The sequence below is a fragment of the Centruroides vittatus genome, unplaced genomic scaffold (genome assembly GCF_030686945.1).
Source record: "Centruroides vittatus isolate TY-2023 unplaced genomic scaffold, ASM3068694v2 contig_1012, whole genome shotgun sequence".
NCBI lineage: Eukaryota > Metazoa > Arthropoda > Arachnida > Scorpiones > Buthidae > Centruroides > Centruroides vittatus.
Genome location: NW_027120659.1, coordinates 464,880 through 489,447, shown reverse-complemented (window position 1 = coordinate 489,447; position 24,568 = coordinate 464,880). Strand labels below are relative to the sequence as shown.

The 24,568-nt window shown below is 34.5% G+C and overlaps 1 protein-coding gene across 1 annotated transcript; it reads right to left on the bottom strand.

Annotated features, from left to right (window-relative positions):
• Window positions 1-10,216: 10,216 nt before the first annotated feature.
• LOC136987076 (KRAB-A domain-containing protein 2-like) lies at window positions 10,217-11,497 on the bottom strand. Its single transcript, XM_067284772.1, has one exon. It carries the CDS (start codon window positions 11,495-11,497, stop codon window positions 10,217-10,219), a length of 1,281 nt encoding a protein of 426 aa, XP_067140873.1.
• Between the last annotated feature and the right edge of the window lie 13,071 nt (window positions 11,498-24,568).

Sequence of the window (24,568 nt, the reverse complement as noted above, 5' to 3'; positions counted from 1 at the left end):
GCAAATATATTTTACATATAAATTAATATAGAATTTCTAGAAGAGAAAAACACAAAACATTTCCATATTTATAGATTATAAAAAACATTTTATCGAATTGAAAGAATAAAAATATTAAACAATATTGTTCTGCATAGAGCTTGTGAAAGAATTCTGGCTCGTAAATGCTTTTAATATTATTAATTATAAAACTTACATTAGATATTTTGGTGGCCTTCAAAAATTTAACTGATTGAATTATTTCTTTGCAATATCTATATATTATCTGTGAAAACGGTTGGTTATTTTAATGGCTCTCAAATTATTGGACGATCTATTATTTGGAATGTAGAAAAATGTAAATTTTAACAAAATTTAATAATTTTCAATTTTCTAATGAAAGCCTTTTCATGCTGTTAAATATTGCATATAGCTATACAATGCATCACTAAGTGATAAAGTTAACAAAGTTTCTTTATAAAAAGAAATAGCCTACTTTGAATCTTTGATTAGTGAAAGACAATATAGCTTCTATTTTGAAGACAACTCATAAAATGAACAAGAAAATATACTATTTTCTACATTTTTGTTGTCATTAATGGATTTCTAGCAATATAACTAAAACATAGAAATATACTGTGTTTATATTTTATTACTTATATAAAAATTTTGTAAAAATATGTATATATGAAAGATTTTTCATTGAAGATAAAACATTTCCTCCCAAAGAAAATCTCATAGCTGAATGTTTTATAATCATTGGCTTAAAATTGCTAAAAAGTTCTTGAAAAATGTTAATTTTTAGTGGTAACAAGAATCAGTTTTGAAATAATTATCAAATATAATTTTCAATTTGATTTTAAAATCTACATTATTAACTTGTTCCATTATTTTAATTTCTATTTAAACATATAAACAGTATTAAATGTGACCATAGTTAATAATAAAATTTGTAAAACAGTTGACATCATGTAATATATTTTATAACTGAAACATTTATAAATCTTAATCCACATTAGGTTTTTATAATTGAAACTGCAAAATCACAAAGGTGTTCCTTAAGAAAACATACCATAAAAGTCCAGATTGACATAATTCATTATGAGTTTTATTTAAAATATATGAGTTATATGAAAAATAATTTACAAAACCTGTTTTATTATTAAAAATGATACCTGATAAGTAAATATATCATAGTATAGTCATACTTTGGAACTGTGTTATAATTTCTATGTTGCAAATTAATTCTTTAGGAAGGAACGTCACTGCACACTAATGCTTACCTTGTCAGACTGTCTTTATTTCATCAATTTCCATAAATGTGTTTTGGGAACTTCTGTTTCCTCTTCAGTATGGTGCATTTTTTTACTTGTTTTTTATTGACAATACATCTCTGCAGTAGATTTGCATAATAATAAACACTAGTGGACACAAGGAGTGTGGGCTACAGGGTCTTAAGCCCTTCCCATTGTAACAAAAGAAAAATTAAAATTTGTTTGTTTAAACTTCAGAATGTTTTTAATTACAAATATTTATGATGACAAATATTGTTTATCAGACCATCATGGTACAATTGTCATGACCATGTTAATAAAAGATATTAATTATTCTTCCAAAAGCTGGAACTTTTCTACTAAGCCACGATAGAACACCTTCCTTACTTTTTCCAGCAAATTTTTATTATTGTTTGTTTTGTAATAAAAATTTGCTGGAGAAAGTGAGGAAGGTGATCTATTTTGGTTTATTAATTATTTTAAAATATTTGAGTAACCCTTCCCTTTGGGTACTTCTCGTTCCACCACCGATAAAGAGTCTAAAGTTTTATGCAAATCTGCTGCAGAGATGTCTTGGTTGCTAAGAAACAGGAGAAAAATGTGCCTTACTGAACAGGGAAAGAAAGTTCCTGAAATTCATATATGGCAATCGATGAAATAAAGATGATCTGATTAGGCAAGCATTGATGTGGATTGATGTTTCTTGCTAAAGAAATGATTTGCAAATAAATATATATCAAATTCTCTTACATTGGTGATATAAACTTCATTAACTAAATTTTTAAGTCAGTTTGTTATGCATTTATAGCATTTCATGGTATTTTTTCTCAATAAATTTTCACTATGCTAGTAAATAAGTTTTGCAATAAGAGTACAGTAAGTGTAGTATACTGTAATCATTTCAGGACTCTTAAACAGATGATTAAAAAAACCATAACCTTATGCAAAGTAAGTAGATAAGACTACAATTAGAGGAAATTCTGGTTTCATTGACTCTGGTTGGCATTAAAAGGACATGTTAAAACAATTCGAAAATATATAATTTGAAAGTTTATTTATAATAATAATAATGCTCCTGTGGTCACCACCTGGTCGTGGTGGAAGAGCCCAGTAATTTTACTGATCCATAGAGCAATGCAGGATGGAGCACAAGCTCCTGGTAGGGACACCCATGCCAGTAAGGTCTATGGGGAGAAATGAAGCTAAGAGTGACCTCACCCACATTCTGTGGAGATATTTATCATGGTAGTAACCAGATCTAAGTTTGATACTGGCTTGGACGTCTCCCAGGTTAACAAGGACCGCGTGCATGGGTTAGGCAGAGGCTCACGTTCGAAAAATAGGTCACAGTCTCCCTTGTTTACCAGTGGTGAAAGCAGCACCAGCTCAAGCATGGCTACTGCAATGCCCTCAACAAATGTGAGGAACCAACCTAGCCTTAGTGTTTCTGTGGCAATGCATCCACAGACCACAAAGGCTGGAAAACCACACCAACGGATGAAATGGACAATAGAAATGAACAAGTTTATCATCCGTACTTACTACACCATCACAAAACTCAAAACAAACATGACAGAATACAGACAACAACTACACCTAAGATTCACACAACAATATCCTCACCTCACTGTCACCGAACAAAGGGTTGTTGATCAAAAAAGAACAATTATACACAACAACCTTATCCCGCAAACAACACTTGAACTTATCAAACAACAGGTTGCTAATCAAATACATCAACAGACAGAAACATCTAACATTAATGAAGATCACGTAACCTGTCGGGATAATCCAGTAACAAGCATCGATGATAATACACATACAACAATTACCACTAATGATACTACAGACACTTCCTCATCCATCACTGATAACATAGACATGGATTTAGTTAATATGCTCTCACTTATATTTCAGGAAACACTCACTAAATATACAGGCACAGATCCCACACAAAGACCACGAATACCAAAAATCAACACGTCAAAGGAAGTAAGAAAAACACTAAATTATGTAAACACTCACTTAATACCACACTACATTCATTCAATTTCTACACTCGCAGACATTCATACATTAGTTTATGCTGGGGCAGTCACAGTAGTGACACACCATGGACTGAAAGTACAATCACAGACAAATACACAGAAAACACAATTCTATCACAAGCCTGCCTGGCAGAGAAGAATAGAAACACAAATAAATGACATTAGACAGCAATTAGGCAGGCTGACACAATACACTAAAAACAACATAACACCCAAATTAAGGAAACAGCTCAAAAACATTTTCAAGAAAATAAAAACACACACAAAACATGAACATCACAACACACGCATTACAGAATACATTGATACACTAAAACAAAAACTTGCTGCCAAAGCACATAGACTCAAACGATACAAAACATGTACACTACGAAAACAACAAAATGAATTATTTACAATGAAAAACTCTTTTACAGACAAATTAATAACAAAGCAAACACTGATACACAGCACAGTGGCACACCAACAGAAGAAGAACTCACAACATATTGGTCTTCTCTTTGGTCCAGTGCTGTCAGGCACAATGCTGATGCAGGCTGGATCGAGGAGGAGAACAGAAACTTGCACAACATACCAACTATGCCCTGTGCTGAAATAAATATACATGATTTCCAATACACTGTTAACAGAGCACACAACTGGAAGACACCTGGTGTAGACAATATTCACAATTTCTGGTACAAAAAGTTCACATCACTGCACCAGGAACTAGCTAAACATCTAACACACATCATTATCATCAATCCACAAGACATGCCAAATTTTCTTACTCAGGGCATTACCTACGTGAAACCTAAAAACAACAATACCACAGACCCCACACAATACAGACCAATTACATGTCTTCCAACACTCTACAAATTATTGACATCCTGTATCGCAAACAAAATATACAAACATGTTGAAGAACACGACATTCTAACGGAACAACAAAAAGGTTGCCGTAGAAATCACAGGGGATGCAAAGAACAGTTACTCATAGATTCAGTCATTCTATGGCAAGCACACAAACAACACAGAAACATACACATGGCATATATAGACTACAGAAAGGCATTTAACACTGTTCCACAGTTGGCTGCTACATATTCTACACATGTATAAAATACATCCATCATTCATTGCATTCTTCCAAAACACTATGCAGCACTGGAGAACAACGCTACATCTCAGGGTTCATAACACTTCCATACACACAAACCAAATTTTTATTAGGCGAGGAATTTTTCAAGGAGATTCCTTGAGTCCTCTCTGGTTCTGCTTAGCCTTGAACCCATTATCAAACATGTTAAACAACACGCAATATGGTTACAATATCAGACATGAAAAAACAACACAGTTTACACTGTCACATCTCATGTACATGGACTACATAAAACTTTATGCATCCACACAAAAACAACTTCATCAACTCCTACAAATCACACATTCATACACCAAGGACATACAAATGGAGTTTGTATGTCCTTGGTGTATGAATGCAAAACACTTCACATAGAAAAAGGAATCCTGAAGAAACAAGATTTTGCACTTAGAAATGGGGACATTATTGAATCCATGGAAGAGGGCGAGTTCTACAAGTATTTAGGATTCCAACAGGCCAAATTAACAGAACATGCACAAATAAAGCAAAGATTAATTAAAGAATACCAAAGTAGATTAAATGCTATTCTCGGAACACAGTTAAATGCAAAACACACAGTTAAAGCAATAAACACATATGTCATCCCAGTACTCACATATTCTTTTGGAGTTATACATTGGACTCACACAGATCTTGAGCAACTCCAAAGGAAAACAAGAACAACACTTACTAAGCATAAACAACATCACCCTAAATCCGCCACAGAAAGATTAATCCTTTGATTTAAAGATAGCGGACATGGCCTGATTGGCATAGTTAACCTTCACTACAAACACAGTCACTGTGAGAGTTTTTACACAGAAAACAAGAAACACCACAGTTACATAAAGCAGTAACTCTAGCAGACTCAAATAACATGCCATTAAACTTACACTCATGTCATATGGACACAACACAACATATATGAAGTATAGACACCATTAAGCAATCATGGGCTTGAAAGGCACTCCACGGCAGGCATCCTTACAACCTGGCCCAGGATTTTGTTGACAAAACTGCGTCAAACAGCTGGTTAGCTCGGGGATGCCTCTTTGGGGAGATGGAAGGATTCATGATTGCCATACAGATCAGTCATAAATACTAAAAACTACAGAAAACACATACTCAAAGATACAACACTCACAAATGACACATGCAGAAAATGTCATGTCATGCCAGAAACTATACAACACATCACTTCTGGTTGCAAGCTCTTGGCACAGACAAATTATTTACATAGACACAATCAAGTAGCAAATATAATACACCAAGAGCTTGTGAAGAAACACAAATTATTAGACATCCACAAACCATACTACAAGTATATTCCACAGACAGTATTGGAAAACAACACACACAAAATGTACTATGACAGAGTCATAATCACAGATAAAACAATTTACCACAACAGACCAGACATCATGCTCATTGACAAACACAATAAAATCACATGCATTACAGACATAGCCATTCCAAACACTCACAATGTACAAAACATTCACTAGAAAAATTAACAAGTACACAGAACTCGCCCAGGAAATAAGGCATCTGTAGAGGATGGATAGAGTGCTTATTGTACCTGTCATTCTCTTCTGTACAGGTGTGATACCACACACACTACACAAAAACCTGGGAACATTACAATTGAATAGAAATATCTACATCACACTACAGAAGACCAAAATATTGAATACATGCCATATTGTTAGGAAATTCCTGAATATTGACATTGACACGCTTATTTAATTTTAGTTTTGTTTTGGTTGCTATGCCTTGACTCTGTTCTGGCATAGTACACAGCCACTGGTGTCTATAATATAATATAACCCACTAAACCCAACATAACAATAATAATAATAGCATATATTTTAAATATATCAACTCTAAACTTTCAGAAAAATTCTATTACTACTTATAGAGAAAATACTTTTTGCATAAAATATGAAAGAAATGTCATTTGGCAAATTTTTTTAGTAGTAATCTAATTAACTTACTGTCTTCAAGATATTTGATCTTTTTAGTTTAACAATTTAAGCTGTTTAGCCCTTACATGTCAACTAAGCTACATTTATTGCAGTTTTTAACATTTATGATTATTGTGAAAAATAAAAGCATATTATTAAAGTTCAAACATAATAATTTTGTTTCTTAGCTCAGTGGCAGCTGAAAATCTAGACATATGTCAAAAATATAATAAAGAAACAAGTTTATAGCATATAAATTTAAGTTTCCTTCTCATGTATCATTAAAGGAAATGAAATACCATCATAACATCTTATATATTTTTATTAACTCTATTAAAAAATCAGTTGACTCTACTAGAAAATAAACTAAATATATCTATTTGAAGTTTGTTTTCATAATAGTTAATTGCATCACTTTTTCATCTAATAAACATTAATGAATAACTAAGCCTAAAGTATAAATTATAGATTATACAACATGAAAAAATTAAGGAATAATTAATAATCCTACTAAATAACTATTGTGATTTAAGAACTAATAATTAATTTCTTAAGATATAATAACAAGAAATTGTATAGTTAATTGTAAATAAAGTATAACATTAAACTATCAAAAAGTAATGTAATAGCATAAATACTTGATGATATTGAGGTATTGCAGAAAGAGATTGAATATGTTGTTGGACTGCAATTTGAAAAAATTGTAGACCTATAAATTCCCAGTGTCATCTGTCTGTCTTTTCTTAATCCCAAGAATGATATTAGATAAATGAAACTCAAGACCAGATATGGAAAGCTTAGGGGCAAGAAGTCCTGATTAACTATATATGAACTTCCAATGCAAACTGAAAGTTGTGTTATTTCAATTCAAAAATTTTCCCCTGAAAGGAGTTATTCTAATATTTCTTATTCTAAACAGATATACAAGAATTATTATAGAAAATTAAAAGATTCAATTAAATCATTAGTGTAAAATAGAAAAATTTAAATGATCAAAACTGTGCTACAGTAATTAAATTTTAAATATAAAGATTTCATTTCTCGCTTTAATTTTGTGGTACTGAGCAATATGTAAGTCATTAACAATCAACTCTTAGTAAATCAAATACATGTATATAAACATTTATTTATTCATTTAATGTTTACACATTACTTTTCCCAAATTTTTTTTTAAAAATTTGTAAAATAAAAATTAAAAAGAGCAGAACAAAATACATTTAAAAATATGATTTTGAATGGATGTCCAGAAGACCTTAAAAAATTTTTTTTATTAAGTCTTCAATATTGTACTTTTTAAAAATTGTTTATGACCTTCAAAATGACAAGCAATATAAATTGAAATCTGTTAAGGTCAGCAATTTATGTAAGAAGAGTTTTATTAACCTTTCTGGAGTCTGTGATAGGAATTTAGGGCACACATTAACATCAATTTTTCCAGTAAAAAATATCTATTATATGTATATAGTAGATGTATATTTTTTTATTTTGAAAACCTTCATAAGTTTATTTTTTCTTGATATAAAATATTATTGAGAAGCAAACAGCAGATAACATAAAATATATACATTTATATGAGTTGAGGATTATTACAAAATCAAAAACTTATGGTTCTAAAAAAAATGATAGCATCACTCTATTGACTAGCATAATGTTGAGTAATTTTAATCTAATTATATTTCTTTGCATTGATTATACTCTTAACTAAATACATGAGTAATACATTTTAGAATAAATGTGTTTTAAACTTGATATAATTTCTTATTTCAAGCAAACAATTGTATATTTAATGATATATAAGATATCCAAGATAATTTTTATGAAAGAATATTAGATTTAGTGGAAACTGTGGTAAAGGATCAAATTCTACAAATGTTCAGTAATTGCATTTCTGTTTGAAAAATCATTTTCAGATGATGATGAATTACAATTATATTAAATAATGCTAAATCAGAATGATAATTAGCACAAAATAAATGATAAAATGTAATATTGTAAAATATTCTACAGACAAACAGCATTTTATTTTCTGAAATGAGATACAATAATACACAATAATAATTATATGAAACCAAATTAAACCTATTTTTAACTAGTAGATCTGATTTGATTTTTGTTGACTTAAATATATAAAAATGATAAATACAACAGTGAATTGTTTTCAAACATAATTTTAAGAATAAATTTATATTAAAGTTTTAATAATAATTCTTGAAATAAAAAGATTAGAATAGCTTTAATTATTAAAATAATTTAATGTAATGTACTTGTATTATTCTAGTGCTCTTTTTCTAAACACATTACCATGGGCATGGCAAATTTTCCAGGAGGACAAATAATTACATCAATAAATTTTTATTTAATTTTTAACGCTTTCTGGGTTTTTTTCACGATATTCTATTATTTTAGTATAGATTATAGAATACAGTATTCATCAATATAAAAAGAGACGGACAAAGCAGCCCCCTGTTGACAGTGTAAAGTTATACATCTCAATCACTTTTATGATTATAATTTGTGGAATTTTTTACTCGATTTCAGGAAGAGACAAGTACCCTGTTTACCTCTTTCGTGGATGCCCACGACTGCAGGCATGCATTCGTGGTGTCTAAACATATATTATTGTTTTTACTGAGTAACTACTGATACAGTGTAGCAGCGCACTCCAGCTGAAAAATAACACTGTATTATTTTAACCAATATGTAATATATTCTAATAATAATTTATGTATTATTGGAGGAAGTTATATTCTTATAATATAACTTCTTCCAGTAGTATAGTAATTAATTTCAGGTACAACAAAATTCATAAAAGTAAAATTATTGAAATTATTGTTAAATTAAAAATATATTTTAAATTAAATTAATTTTAAATGTTTTCATTTTTGTACATTTTGATTATGATAAATCAAAAATTCCTTACAACATATGGATTTCCAAAAGTATATCATTATTTCAATTTATGCAATGAGGTTAATATTAAAAACAAATTTACTAGTGAAATGTAGATTTATACTATATTAGTTCGTAGTTTATTATTTAAAACCTTATTTCAGAAATATATGGTAAAATGTCCTTTTGATATTACACATTTCTTTAAATAAACTTATATAACACAGTATACATATGTTACTGTGAAAGACAGATCTGGCAAATGTTGAGATTCTCCAGTGAATGTCAGCATTCATGTAGTTGTTTCGTGTATGTACAAAATATTTGCTAAATATCATTATTTCTCACTTATACCAGCAGACGACGACATTCAGCATGCACTGATAGTGAATGTTGAATAAAAGTATCTTTTATTTGGTTAAGACAAAAATGCAACTTTTTAATATATGATATATGTCAAAATAAGAGAAAGCTTAAGTAACAGCACGTGTAAATAAACTGTTGAACCTAAAACGAACAGTACATTCTTAATCAGAAAAGAAAAATAATACCAATAATAAAGTTACACATGTATTACATGATTAATGTTATACAATCTTATTTATTGCAACAATTTAAACTGTTATGACACTTTGAATTGCACAAGAGTCCCTTGCTTTTACAACTGCATTTAGTCATGAACACTTCTTTTTGCATTGACAATGTGTATAGCCTTGCCCTCCACTTTTTGAATTAGCTGCAGCTGCTTCCCTCAGTGGCATTTCTTGAGAAGAAATCTCATCTATGGAAAGTAAATTTTCTTTACAAATTACAAACTGATTGCAGGTATAAAGCTGCTTGAGCGTACCTTTTTTGTTTGCTAATTTATAAAAGTCAGAGTCTTCTATTCCAACAACAATGCCCAACACATTTCAGGCATCTGTACGGCCACAGTCGACATCAGGGACTTGTATTCGTACGGTATCGCCAATTTGAGCAGGAGGAAATTTTCTTTTTGAGGTTCATAACATTTTCGTTGCTTGAAGTAGAAGATTCTCGCTTTAGAGTAGAAGATTTCACAGCCGATCGTTTTATAGAAATAAACTCGTGTTCAGTCAGGGCTTGATATGAAGACATGGTGGGTTGCAGCTCCTGTTCAATATTTTCCTTTGGAATATGATATTCATTACGGCCACTGCTCAAATTTTCTTCAAAGGTATTAATATCTTCGAACTGTTCTTCGGTTTCAATATTTGCAATTTGTTCACCAGGCAAAGACGACGATGCTATGCCTCTTTTTGGTTTAACGCCAAACATGGCTTCATAAGGACTTTGGCATATTTCTTCGTCATATGTAGTGTTCTTGGCAAATTGAACAAAGGGCAAACCGTCCGACCATTTATTTGTATTGTTATCGTTCATCCATGCGGTTAACATATTCTGTATATCCCAATTGGCTCTTTCAACCGAGCCTTGTGTTTGACTGTGACGATGCTTTCCATGAACTATCTTAACATCTTTCCACATAGCGCATAGTTCGGATATGACTCGATTACAGAATTCCCTACCATTATCTGATTGCAATATAGCTGGGACACCAAATGTTAAAAATATATGAAGAAGGTGATACGCTACTTCTTCAGCTGTCTTAGTTTTCAAAGGTCGTAGCTGGACAAATTTCGTTGAATGATCTTTATACACCATTATGAACTTATATTCGCCATCCCTGTGTGACTGCAGGTCTATCAGATCGACTTGACATCTCGAGTTTAACTCCGAACTGATCGTTGGTTTCACAACAATACCTTTTTTAGGTGCACTATGTTTAATTTGACATTGTTTACATAAATTTAAATACAACATTACAACTTCATAGGTAATATTTTTGTATTTAACTTGCAATTCTTTAAGCATACGTGTTCTTCCTCCATGGCCTGTTCTGGTGTGAGTTTCAGATAGTATACTGAACAATTCGTCATTGGTAACATAATACTGTATATTCGTTTCTCCTGGTTTTAATGGTACAATTAATCTCTCTTCATCTTTAATTTTTAAAACGTCAAAACGTTTTAATCGTCTGTAATCCAAAGGTGTGCTGCACTTAGTTTTAGCAGAAACCACTTCAGAAAGTATTTTAGAGTACTTTTCTTGAGAAAAATAAAAACAATTGTCTTCTCGTTTACTTGCAATTAATGCACGTAACTTTTTAAAAAAAAGTTCATGGTTCACTGCAGTATCCATTCAATATGAATTAGGGTATCGGATAAAAAAATAAAATTTAAGAAAACGTTGCCCGCACCAGCAAATCTTACGTAAGACTGACAAACAGCAGGGTTCCAGAGTATAAAAATAGATGCCACGTGATTTCAATCGCGGCAGAACAAAGGATTTGGCGACAGACTGTCGCCTCTCTGTTGACATCGGCTTCTCGGCTTGTTTCGACCTTCACCAAATCTTATCTGTTCTTGTCAACATACACCGGCGATTGTTCGAATGCATAATAATATAACCAAATATTCGGTCTTTCACCAACGTATTTTGTATGTGTCGACATTCTCTAATTTCGGTCTTTCACGGTGACATGTTATATATATATTAGTAATTCCATGTCAAAATAAGTCTCATATATATTGTAAAAATAAACTTTTTTTTTTTTTTTTTTTTAACTCTCCGCCCTGTGGGCACTAAGAGGGCCTCTTTTAGTAGGCCCATTATGGGTTCGGCCAGGCCCACAATGGGGCGACCGGGTGGTGAGGGACTGTAAAAATAAACTAATTGGAGAGTTTTAGTTTCAAATTAGGTAAAGGATGAGTAAACTGTAATATCTGCAAAAGCTATCAAAAAATAGAAATAAACTTATCATAGCATAAAAGATAAAATTTTCATATGGTTAAATCATACGGATGTCATTAGCGCCCTCTTTCGATCAAAAATTATTACAACTTTGATTAATTAATTAATGTGCAGTACATATCCAAAACATGAAGTTTTGGATCGTTTCGTCCTGTGGATATAGGGCTTTTTCTTACCTCTTCGTGAGTTTGGCTAGGCCTACAGTGGAATGCCAGATGGTGAGGTACTGGACCCTGATATACCCGGAACAGATCGCTTATGAAAAATTTTTGGTGTTGCCTGGATTCTGCATGCGGAGTCTCTCAGAACAACGCCTTAACCGCCTCGGCCATACTACCAATCTAGTTAATAAATTGTAATGGACGACTGAGGCAGTTAAAACAGTCTATTGCTTTGGGGACCCAGTATTGAATCCGGGAGAGCAACTCCAGAAATTTTCATGTCTTGGATTTCGATTTTTGGAATAATTACTGCTTTAACTCTTCATTATCATCATCATGAACACAAACGTATGATGATGAGTTAGTACAGAGATGATTAAAAATTGAAGTGTTTTCAGATAGTAGCTCTTGCACGGCAATAGACTCGTGATTTATTGTTCTGTAATATAAACAAAATAGCAATAATCAAAGGAATCTCAAATATAGATAACAGTTTAATGCATTCTTGAACTCTATTTTATGTACCCTTATAAATAAAGATTTGCGTCCACCAGTGGCCGAGCGGTCTTCGTGCCCGCACTTGAGTGAATTAAACCCTGAACACTGGGAGTTTGGTCGGGGGTTCGCGCCTCGCTCGGACGGGCTGGCAGCAAGGAGTTTTCTGCGTTTTCTCCATGTCGACGACGCCTGAATAGGGACCAGTTTCCCATAGAAAGTCCTCCCGGAAGGCATTCTTTCCCCGCGCGCGTTAGAACTTTCTGTAAGGCCGGGTCTTCGGTCGCCTAGCGATCATCCACAAGTCTCTCAGAATAAAAAGCGAATAGTCGCGAAACTCCACATGAACCACTACCAAGAAAAAAGAATCGGGATGGTGCAAATGGAAGATTTTGGGAATTACACCTCTCTATTTGGGAAGATATATTTATTTTTCTGCTGTTCAATTTCTCCTTAGTCCATTGTACTGTATTAAAATAAAATAATATTTGTAATAAAAGTAAGCCGAAAGGATAAAGTAATATTGAATGAGAAATCGCGGTTTGATAAATCTCGCATGATATGATAATAGAGTTCGTGTAATGTTCAATTTATATGGAGTTTCTAGAGATAGAGAAAATATTTATGAAACTGGAATAAAAAAATTTTAGTGTGATATGCTCATTATTGACAATCTTTCATTCTGCAGGATTATAAACATTTATGCTCTTACACAATTCCATGGATATCAGCTAGAGTTTTTGCAATCGTATACTCTCTAACTTAATCCGACTGAAGAGAGATTTACCAATTGGAAATTGTTTTGTGCTTCAGAAATTATACATTATCTATTGATACTTGCTACAATAGATAGATGCAATATATCAATAGTTACTGTACAAATCTGAATATCTGAATGTTTTAACAGTATAGTTCAGAAATAACCTGCATTGATTGTAGTCATTTCTTATTATTTAAAAATTACGTGGATTTTCATTCTAAAGTTCACACTCCATTAATTTTTCTGTAAAAAGTTATCTGTATAAATAAGCATTATTTTAAATCTTTTGTTTTGGGTACATTACAAATTTGCATAACTTAAAGCTATCAATACTTTCTTTTACTCTTTCTGCCCTGTGAGCAGTAAGAGAGCATTTTAATCAAGCCGTGGGTTCGGCTAGGCCCACAATGGGGCGGCCGGGTGGTAAGGGACGGGACCCGACATATCCGGACGGACCATCCAAAAAATTCCTGGGTATTTTTCTACTTGTCCGAATTTGAACCCGGGTCCCCGGCTGCCACCTTAACCATTCTGGACGGGCGGTTAAGATGACGACTTACCACTCGAATCAATCCTGGCCGGTCGAAAAATCTCAGAAATTTTTTTGCGGCGAATATATCGAATCTCATCCTTCACCACCTCGCCGCTTGATCCTTAAAATCCTTAATAGGCTGAACGAAACGAGGCTGCCTTATTACCCATAGGGTGGAGGTCGGATGGCCGAGCGGTCAAGGTGGTAGCCTACCGCTCTGGGGGACCCGGGATCGAATCCGAACGGGTCGAACAATCCCCAGGAATTTTTCGGGGGGTGGTCCGTTCGGATATGTCGAGCCCCGTCCCTCACCACCCGGTCGCCCCATTGTGGGCCTGGCCGAACCCATAATGGGCCTTCTGAAAGAGGCTCTCTTAGTGCCCACAGGGGGGAAAGAGTTTAAAAAAAAAACCCCATAGGGTGGATGTGATTCAAAAAATTTACATCATGATAAAGTTTTATTTTCTTATTAATATAAAAATACAACAATAATAATATGATTTAATATCAAACTTTAAAAATTTCAAATAATCTTAAAATATTTTACCGGATGAAATGAATTAATTTCTAATTATTAAATTTACCATAAGATGGCGTCTTAATCGCCTATGTATAGTCAAATTGTTTGGTTTCTGTCTATTAAATTAGCCCTAATATAGCCCGAAAAAACCGGCGGATCGTTTGGTAATTACTTAATAATAATTCTTAAGTATTTAAATCCGACAAATTGCAATTATTGGCGTAAGAATCTGTTTTAACAATTGATTCCATCCTTTTCGGGGGGTGGTCCGTTCGGATATGTCGGGCCCCGTCCCTCACCACCCGGTCGCCCCATTGTGGGCCTGGCCGAACCCATAATGGGCTTTCTAAAAGATGCCCTCTTAGTGCCCACGGAGCGGAAAGAGTTAAAAAAAAATTGATTCCATCCAAGAATGGCTTGAAATCGGCAAAGATACGACAAAATCTTATAAGAATGGAAAGTAAAGCTATTCTCAGAATATTTCAAGATAATGTGAGTAATTTTAAAGTTTTTTATTATTTAATTATAGATTTTCATTCAATAAAATGCATTCACGTAAACAAAATATCTACGAATGTCTACACACAAAATATTTGCATTCATTTAGAGTTTTTTAACTTCCTCCCCCCTGTGAGTACTAAAAGGGCTTCTTTTAGCACGAGTCTATGGATTCGGCCAGGCCCACAATGGAGCGACGGGATGTCACGAGTCCTGACATATCTGGACAGACGCTTCCGAATAATAATGATTTTTCGACCTTTCCGGATCTCCAGAACGGTAGGCTGCCACTAGTGGTGCACACAAGTTTAATTTTGGGAGAGCCGAGTTGAACGGATAAAAATATTTTTAATAATTCTAAAATACTAAAGATCCCATCTTATGTGACTGTTAATTCATAAGTAGTATAAAAATAGAGGGTGTACTATAGATTACTCCCTATGGAATTTCAGAACTTTGATTATATATTGAAACTCAGGGGACCGAGACGAGTTCAACGGTACCCTATTTTTGGACCGGAGACGAAAAATAAAAAAGTTATCATACTTTTTCACTTACCATACTTTTTTAATGCACTCATGAAGACGGCACCATAGTTGCCAGTACTGCCATCTTGCGGTAGAGTCTGCAAACCGTGACGTCGGACTACGGTCATCTCCCGGAGGGTTAAACACGCGATACGAGAGCGGAGAGAGCGACGCGACTTCCGATCATCGCGCGATCGCCATTTCGGTTATGGCAGCGAACATGGCGGCCCGACTGACCTCTCGTATGGGCGCCACCACACGCCGCCATGTGCTAAACTAGTGATCGATTCACGGTAGTTCTTGAACGAAGTAAAAAAAGGGGAGAAACGTCTACTAAAGGCAATTTTAACGGCAAGCGACGGGACTCCCGATCGCGATAGCGAGGCCGACTTAGCGGAGAGCGACGCGACTCTTTATCATCGCGCGATCGCCGAAAAAAGTATGATAACTTTTTTTATTTTTCCTCTCCGGTCCAAAAGTAGGGTATCGTTGAACTCGTCTCGGTCCCCTGAGTTCAAATATATAATCAAAGTCCTGAAATTCCATAGAGAGTAATCTATAGTACACCCGAAATAGAAAACACCACACGAAAAAATAGGATTTTAATTAAGAAAATTGGAAAAATCTGTAGTGTTTGCTTCCCTATTTGCAGGGGGCTAAGGCTTTTTTACCTCCATCTGGATGCGCCACTGGCTGCCACATTTTTTTTTTTTTTTTTTTTTAACTCTTTCCGCCCTGTGGGCACTAAGAGGGCCTCTTTTAGAAAGCCCATTATGGGTTCGGCCAGGCCCACAATGGGGCGACTGGGTGGTGAGGGACGGGGCCCGACATATTCGAACGGACCACCCCCCGAAAAATTCCTGGGGATATTCGACCCGCTCGGATTCGATCCCGGGTCCCCCAGAGCGGTAGGCTGCCACCTTGACCGCTCGGCCATCCGGCCGTCCTGGCTGCCACATTAACCTCTCTGACCCTCAAGAATTCATTTTGTTTTGTTTTTTTGTTAAGTTAAGGCGACGCAACACTTGGGCAATCTGCCTACCGGGCAGTGGCGTGCCGTCATAGGAAGCAATGGATGCGCTGTTTCCCTTGTATTTTCTAAAATATAAATTCATATTGGGCGATTATTTTCATATTTTAACGTACTTTGAATCAATTAAAATTAATATTTTACTATAACCGCATTATGTATCTTATTACAAATTTTTATACTACATGTGAAAAAAACGATAAGATTGCTATTGTATATTCGAATATCAGTGGTGGAATGGAAGTGCTGTATTGTCGAAACTGGATCAGCTTCCACGGCGAAAATAACTGTAAAGCAGCCATATTATAGGCATTGGTGCATGCACTTTACAGAGCACCAACCTCACCCGGTTGACGACCGGATGGCCGAGCGGTAAAGGTGGCAGCCTACTGCTCTGGGGGACCCGGGATCGAATCCGAACGGGTCGAATAATCCCCAGGAATTTTTCGGGGGGGGGGTCCGTTCGGCGTTCGGATATGTTGGGTCCCATCCCTCACCACCTGGTCTCCCCATTGTGGGCCTGGCCGAACCCATAATGGGCCTACTAAAAGAGGCCCTCTTTGTGCCCACAGGGCGGAAAGAGTTAAAAAAAAAAAAAACCTCACCCGGTTTATCTGGTGGAAGCTATACATCAAAATATCGTATAACGCTTCCAACGATTCTATCCTTTAGCCACTGGCAGGGAGCTAAGTGAATTGTTTTAAGATTTAAAAAGTAAAGAGTATTCAATGTTATTTTTTACGTACGTTTCTTTGCAAAGTTATATTTAATTATAATTTTCTTTTAATTATGCTGTAATAATATTGACAGATTTTCAGACAAAATGTTTAGAATTTTTATCACTTTTAGATGTTAATAATTTTAATATTATGAAAAACAACTTTTGCAAGCGTGTTTTAATTCTTTAAATTAAGTAAATTTTATGGGAATTTTTTTTATTTGTCTAAATTACGTAGTGAATCGTAATATTTATATTCGTGTCCGGACTATATTAACGAGTAGACATAAAAAGTATTATAATTAATAACGACATTACATCCTTAGACATAAAAAGTATTATAATTAATAACGATCCGAGCAAAGACATACTAAAAGAATTATATGATTTAATATCATTAATTTTTACGGTATCATCTACCAGTGGGTCTGTTGAACGCAGTTTTTCAACCACGAAGCAAATTCATACATTGGCCAGGAACACTCGGTGGAAGGAAAGATTGTCGTCGCTAGCGTTGCTTTCGATAGAAAAAGTGCTTTTAAATACGTCGATGGAGTCGACGACCAGCGACTTTATGATAAAGTAATTAACGACTTCGCAGAAAAAATAGAGTTAATTTATAAAAAATTAAAAAAACCAAGTTTTTCTATTATTGTTTGTATCGTATCAATTTGTATTATGTATATATTATTTGTATTTTAGAACTAAAATACATAAATTGTTTATTTTTGTCATTTCTAGTATTTGTTTAAAACTTTTATGGAAATGTGAGGTTCCGGACAGGTCCGAATCGTCACGAAAGACGCGAAAAAACAGTTAATTTAGAGAAAAGTTTATTAGCTTAAGAAAACATAGGAAAAAGTTGTTTGTAGTCGACACCCATTGTTTATATCAAACTGCCAGGCAGAAACCATAAATCACGGAAGGAAGTCGTCCCATGATCGGTGAAAGATCGAATTCATCTTCGATTTTGACTTTTCTCGCGCTCCAGGTAAGAGTCTCGTTACGTTTAGTAACGAGGGACCAACCACTCACGAAGCGTAATTGAGGGAGAACGACCAATCAAAATGGACGAAAGAAAGAACGCCAGCCCGTTCTGGAGGGGCTCGAATCCACGACCAAACTCCCAGTGTTTAGGGAACGGAACCGCTTAGCCACTGGTGGGCACTCAAGAATACATTGGGTTGCAATTTGAAAAAACTGTAGATCTATAAATTCCTACTGTTGTACGGCCGTGTGTCTTTCTTGAATCTCGAGAAAGGAGTCAGATAGATGAAAGTAGAGACCACATATGGAAACCATAGGAGCGGGAGGTTCCGATTAACTGTACACGAACTTTCGATGAAAACCGGAAGTCACATTATTTCAACTCAAACCTTCCCCCGAAAGCAATTAATAGATGACCGGCAAGACTCCGTTGCTAATGTAAATGTATGATGTACAGGGGCAAAACACTTCATTAATGGTTGGCTTTTTCGTTACTTCCGAGAAGGAATCGTCTCTCGATCTGAGCATCCCTACTCACCGGGATCGTCTTTATAGAATTAAATGGTTATTCCATTATTCTTATGGAAAAGGGTAGAACTCGAAACGTTGCCACCTCCTCGTGGTGAGTTCTGGGTTGTTGTATGCGTGTTCAATTTTTATTTTGTTCGCTTATTTGTATAATGCAATGAGATACGTAAGCGATCGAACAAAGTGTTCCTGGGATGCTTCCCAGGAGCAGTTTGTATGAGGAACAAGCCTCTATTTGGGTGTTACAAATGGAAACTTGTTCCTATTTAGATGTTAAAACTTTAATAAAATTCGAAAAACACCACGTTGGTCAGCCCATTGGCGAGGCAGAAACTCACGACCAACTACTAATGTTTAGTGGTTTTATCCATTCGGGCACTGGTAGTGTTCAATTTCTAACTTCCATGAATTCCGTTTAAGATTCATTGTCATTTTGATGAATACGATTGGATAATTTTAGATTTGAACGATTGAGTGACAATATTATCTTTAATTTCGAATTTAAATCGATCAATTACTGCTATTATTTGCTAATTTAAAAATTGATACGAGATATGTAATGTATAAATACTGAATGTAATCGATATGAATGAATAATTTATGTTTTAAAATGTATTTATTATTTAATTAATTTCAAAGTCTGTTGTGTTTTTACTGTGTTTGAATGATTCGTGTTAGCAAAAGTTTTTAGTTCAAATTTTGGATAACGTATTGAACATTGAATACTTTTAAGTAATATTTTTAGAATTATTTACAAAACAATCGTACAAAAGTTGTTGTTGAATGCAAATAGATCATTTGAATTTAGTTCTTGTAAATTTTAAATTGCGATACATCTAACGAATATAGTTTTGGAATTTATTAAGGAAACTGTTTACTACTTAATTTTCAGATTTTTTTACATTATTCTGAACATTGTGATTGTAAATTATTGATGATTTATAAGTACAGTACATAAATAATTTTATAATAATTCATATTTTTAGAAAGTTTTGTCTTAAGGACGTAATAATTCAACATTTTTCTATTGATGCGAGGATTGTAATAACCCATTTCTGAAATAAAAACTAAGGGTTATTTCAATGTATAATCTATCATTCTGTTATCATTGCTCAGATTTGTTTATACTCGATGGATAATTATGGGAATAGAATTACAGAACGCGAAATTGTGTTGGTTTATACCAGATGGTTTTACTTCGCGCTGACTGTAACATTGTAAACGCGATAAACGCCATTTAACCGAGGTTCGAATCCAACTTAGCAATTCGAACTTACGTATCTCTATACGTAAAATACATCTCATCCTCTGTCTCATCCTCCATCTCCTAACCAATTGCACAAGTGCGTTGTCCTACGTATTTGTTTACGCTGGTCTGCCAAGTTTGTATACATTCCTTGGCGAAAATATTCGATACAGTGCCCCAAACTTGAATAACTGTGCAGGCTGTAAGAATTCAAGTGATGAGGAAAAGCTTGAAACAATAAAACGCTTCGAAAAACTGTGCAGGATTTGAGTTAATCTGCTGTTAAAAAAAAAAAACGGAGAAATTTTCCATTTTCGAATCTTTCTGTCCTGTGAGCACTAAGACGTGTTTTTCATACGCACCACGAGTTCAATCTACAGTGGGGACGGGTGGATAATGAAAGACCGGATTGTATCAAAAATGTTTATATCGGATATCAGATTTAATAAAAGCGTTTTATTTTTAGCAGCAATTAAGAACAGTGAATCGATGTTCAATAATGTTAAAAATATTAGCGTTAACGGTTTACATTTCAAGAGTTCTTCGATGAATCGCAAAGTCAGTCATAAAGACAACTATTTTGCCGTTACACATCTTTCGAGTATTATATGATAAACTTTATTGCTGCTTTATTCTTAGTAACATTTTACTGATGCATTTTTCTCAAAAATACAATTTGCTATTTATTTCATATCACAAACCATCTCCCAAGCTATGTGACGACTTGACACCAATTTCGAGGTTGTTTTAAGATGTCTGCTAGAAAAATTTATTTTCCATATGTAGAGCTGTAGCTTAGCAGTTACTGCAGTATGTTTTGCATAATTTTATACGTTTACAGTGTTTTTAAGCATTGTAAAGAATAAACAATTACAGAAATTGAAATTTTTAATATATGTGATTTTTTTAAAATTTTATTATAAATTGAAAAAAATAAAAATAAACTTTTTCGGAATAAATCTAAAAATTTTCGTCGCAGGGTGCTACATGTGGTAGAATCAATCCTGATAATAATAAAATTATTACTTTTTGCTATTTTTTATCCTGTGGGCACTAAGATGGCCTTTTTCAAGCCCATCGCGGGTTCCATCAATCCTACAATGGGGATTTTGGATGAAGGAAGGAGCCCGATATATCCAGGACAAACTACCCCGAAAAATTTCTGAAGTTTTTCGACTTGCCCGTACTCAAACCCAGGTTTCCTGGCAAGGGCGTCGCCAGCCAATGGGCCAGGGGGGGCAAGATGATATAAATTGATAGAGGATATGAATTGTATGTAGGTAAAATAAAAACGATTCATAAATTTTAAGAAGCTTAAGAAGATTATTTTAATTAAAACATAATCTTCTTGGGTTTTTCGCGCGGGAATTATAAATCGGGCAATAAATGACTTAGCATTTAAATAATTTTTTTCGCATGTCTAGAGAGGGGCAACTGCCCCTCTACCCTCCTCTGGCGACGCCCTTGTTTCCTGGAGCGATAGATTGATGCCTTCACCAGGTCGTCATCCAATCGTCTAAAATTATGAATATAAGAAGGGAAAAAGGTGGAAGGAAATTTATTAAATAACTAGCAGTTAAGCCCGGCGTTATCTGGGAAAAAAAATCAGAACAAATACTAAGATTATTAGCTTATTTTGTACTTCTAACCCTTATATTATATTATATTATATTATTTGATTTATATAACTACAAACATTATCTTACGTAAGGGTTTATCACACCAAGTGACCAATCTAACACATTTTAAAATTTCTTTAAATGGTACAGTAGAGGAATAAAGAATTTTAAAAACGTATTAGATTGGTCACTCGGTGTGATAAACCCTTGCGGTAAGATAACCTTTGCAATTTAAATCAAATACTACAATATTACAAACATTAAATTTCACGCTATGTTAGAATTTGCTATTGGAGAAGTAAAAATATATCTTAAAAAATTTAAGATATCGTATTTTCAATTGATGTCTACTTGATCAATGAAATTGTGCAATTTCCTACCATCCGAATATCGCGATAAACGTGACAATAACCAAAGTTTTTATATGATTTCCATTTTAACCAATAACCTGTACAATGGCGGTAAAAAATTTAAGATATCACATATTTTTCTAATGTTAGCTTTGATAAACTGTTCTATTCACAGCCAAATATCAAACTGTAATCTGCCAACCAATCAAATTTCGTGAAAAACGAACCAAATATTTAAACTCGACACTCTCGAAAACCACTTAAATCATATTTTGTGCAGGCTGGTAACCTCGTATTGGGTCATTTTCCTATTCGAGTGCTACCATACCAGTGGGTCCGAAAGGAAAAAGGGAGTGTTGCGGATGGAGGTTGAAGTTAATTCGACCAAAAGTAGTAGTTGTCCTTCTCCTGGGAGAGAGGATGGTCAATGACTAGTGCTTAATACTAATCTACCATTAATATTGAAAAGTGATACGTGTTGGATAGGTTGTGATGACCCCATATGTGATCGATGTCGCTAACCTTAACATCCAAAAGACTTCATATAAAACTTGTTTAAATAAAAAAAATCCTATAAAATGAGATAATAATTGCTTTTATGTGATCCCATTCAAAATCTGGTGAAATCAGATTGAAAAAGTAAAGCTCAGCAAAAACGTAAGTAAAGGAAAGTTTTGAAACTTGTGGCATAAGAATAGTGGATGCATATCTGACAGTAAGAGTCAACGTGTGTATAATGTCCACATTATACAGTCTACAACCACAGAAAATTTTGAATGAAGCAGTGTTGCCATGATAGTAAATAGGAAAAATAAACATCGGCACAGAAAAAGTCTTCCAGCTCTATTTTGTGCCTTAAAATCGTTGCACGTACATTAATTTGGCTGAACGTTAGAATATCTTTAAGCAGATCAATGAAGGAAGTTTGGGGCAGTGGGTTTATGAGTTAGATGAAATCAGAGGAGGGGCGGGATGTCCTGGTTGCCTGGTAGTTAAGTATATCTTCTTAAATATAGCATTTATAGAAAAATTATTAGAATTGGTTTGATTTATTTGGTTACGGAAACGCGACACGTGAGCAATCTGCCAAGGAGGATGCATTCCGGGAAGACTTTTATGTAAAGCTGGCCTCTATTTAGGTGTTACTAATATGAAGAAAACCCGGAAAACGCCACATGGCCAGTCTACGCGCGACCCCACGACCAACTTCCGATGTTCGGTGGTTTTTATCCACTCGGTTACCAGAAGGTACAGTACTTAATGGACTGCAATTTGAAAAAAATTGAAGTCCTATAAATTTTCACCATTTTCCATCCTCTCTGGCCCTCCTTAATCTCGAAAACGGAGTTAGAAAGATGAAAGTCGAGACCAGACATAGAAATCGTAAGAGAAAGAGGACCAGAATTAACTATATAGGAACTTGCGATTTGTACAGCAAGTCACGTTATCTCAATTTAATAATTTTCTCCGAACGGAGTAAGATAACCGGCATCACTCGATTGCTAACGGAAAAAGTATGATGAATAGGAGCAAAACACTACCACACTGACGGCCGGATGGCCGAGCGGTAAAGGTGGCAGCCTACCGCTCTGGGGGACCCGGGATCGAATCCGAGCGGGTCGAATAATCCCCAGGAATTTTTCGGGGGGTGGTCCGTTCGGATATGTCGGGCCCCGTCCCTCACCACCCGGTCGCCCCATTGTGGGCCTGGCCGAACCCATAATGGGCCTACTAAAAGAGGCCCTCTTAGTGCCCACAGGGCGGAAAGAGTTAAAAAAAAAAAAAAAAAAAAAAAAAAAAAAAACACTACCACACTCCATTCAGGCAAGTACTATATGCTACCTGTTGCAGTAATAGCATAATGACGCATCTGTTTCGCGCTATACCATTGTCGCAGTAATTCGGTGAATATAATTTATCTTTTTTACAATTATATTCTTTTTTGTAAGAATTATATTTAGTTAACTATTTTTTAAAATTTTTTCCAATAGATGGCGCTACATGCAAAGCCAGCAATCGAATGTAGATAGAAACCAATCAATATATAGGAATCTATTCGATAATTACGGATGAGATGTATGATACTATCTAAGTTGGAAGTATCCGAACGTAACTGCTGAGTTTCGTAACGATTGATCGAACTGTCTAGGCGTGTGTAGCGAACAAACAATGAAACAAACATCCATATTTATATTTGTTACAAATTTAAAAATCAGGCGTTAAAAATTGGCGTTTTCTATGATTTAATGAGAATCTTCAGCAGTCTGAAATTAGTACGACTCAGCACAACTTTTCTGGCCAAATTCTTGTCTTGAGCATATCGTTTAATGAGAATCGCAGTCTACCATCTCATTCAGGGCCCACCAGTGGCCAAGCGGTCCTGGGTTTACGCCTCCCTCCGACGAGCTGGCCACGTTGAGTTTTCTGAGTTTTCTCCATGTCTGTAACGCCTAAATAGGGGTCAGTTTTCCTTAAGTGACCTCAGTTG

What these genes read in the sequence shown, in the direction of transcription:
- LOC136987076 (XM_067284772.1), bottom strand. Translation starts at nt 11,497, where the DNA reads ATGGATACTGCAGTGAACCATGAACTTTTTTTTAAAAAGTTACGTGCA.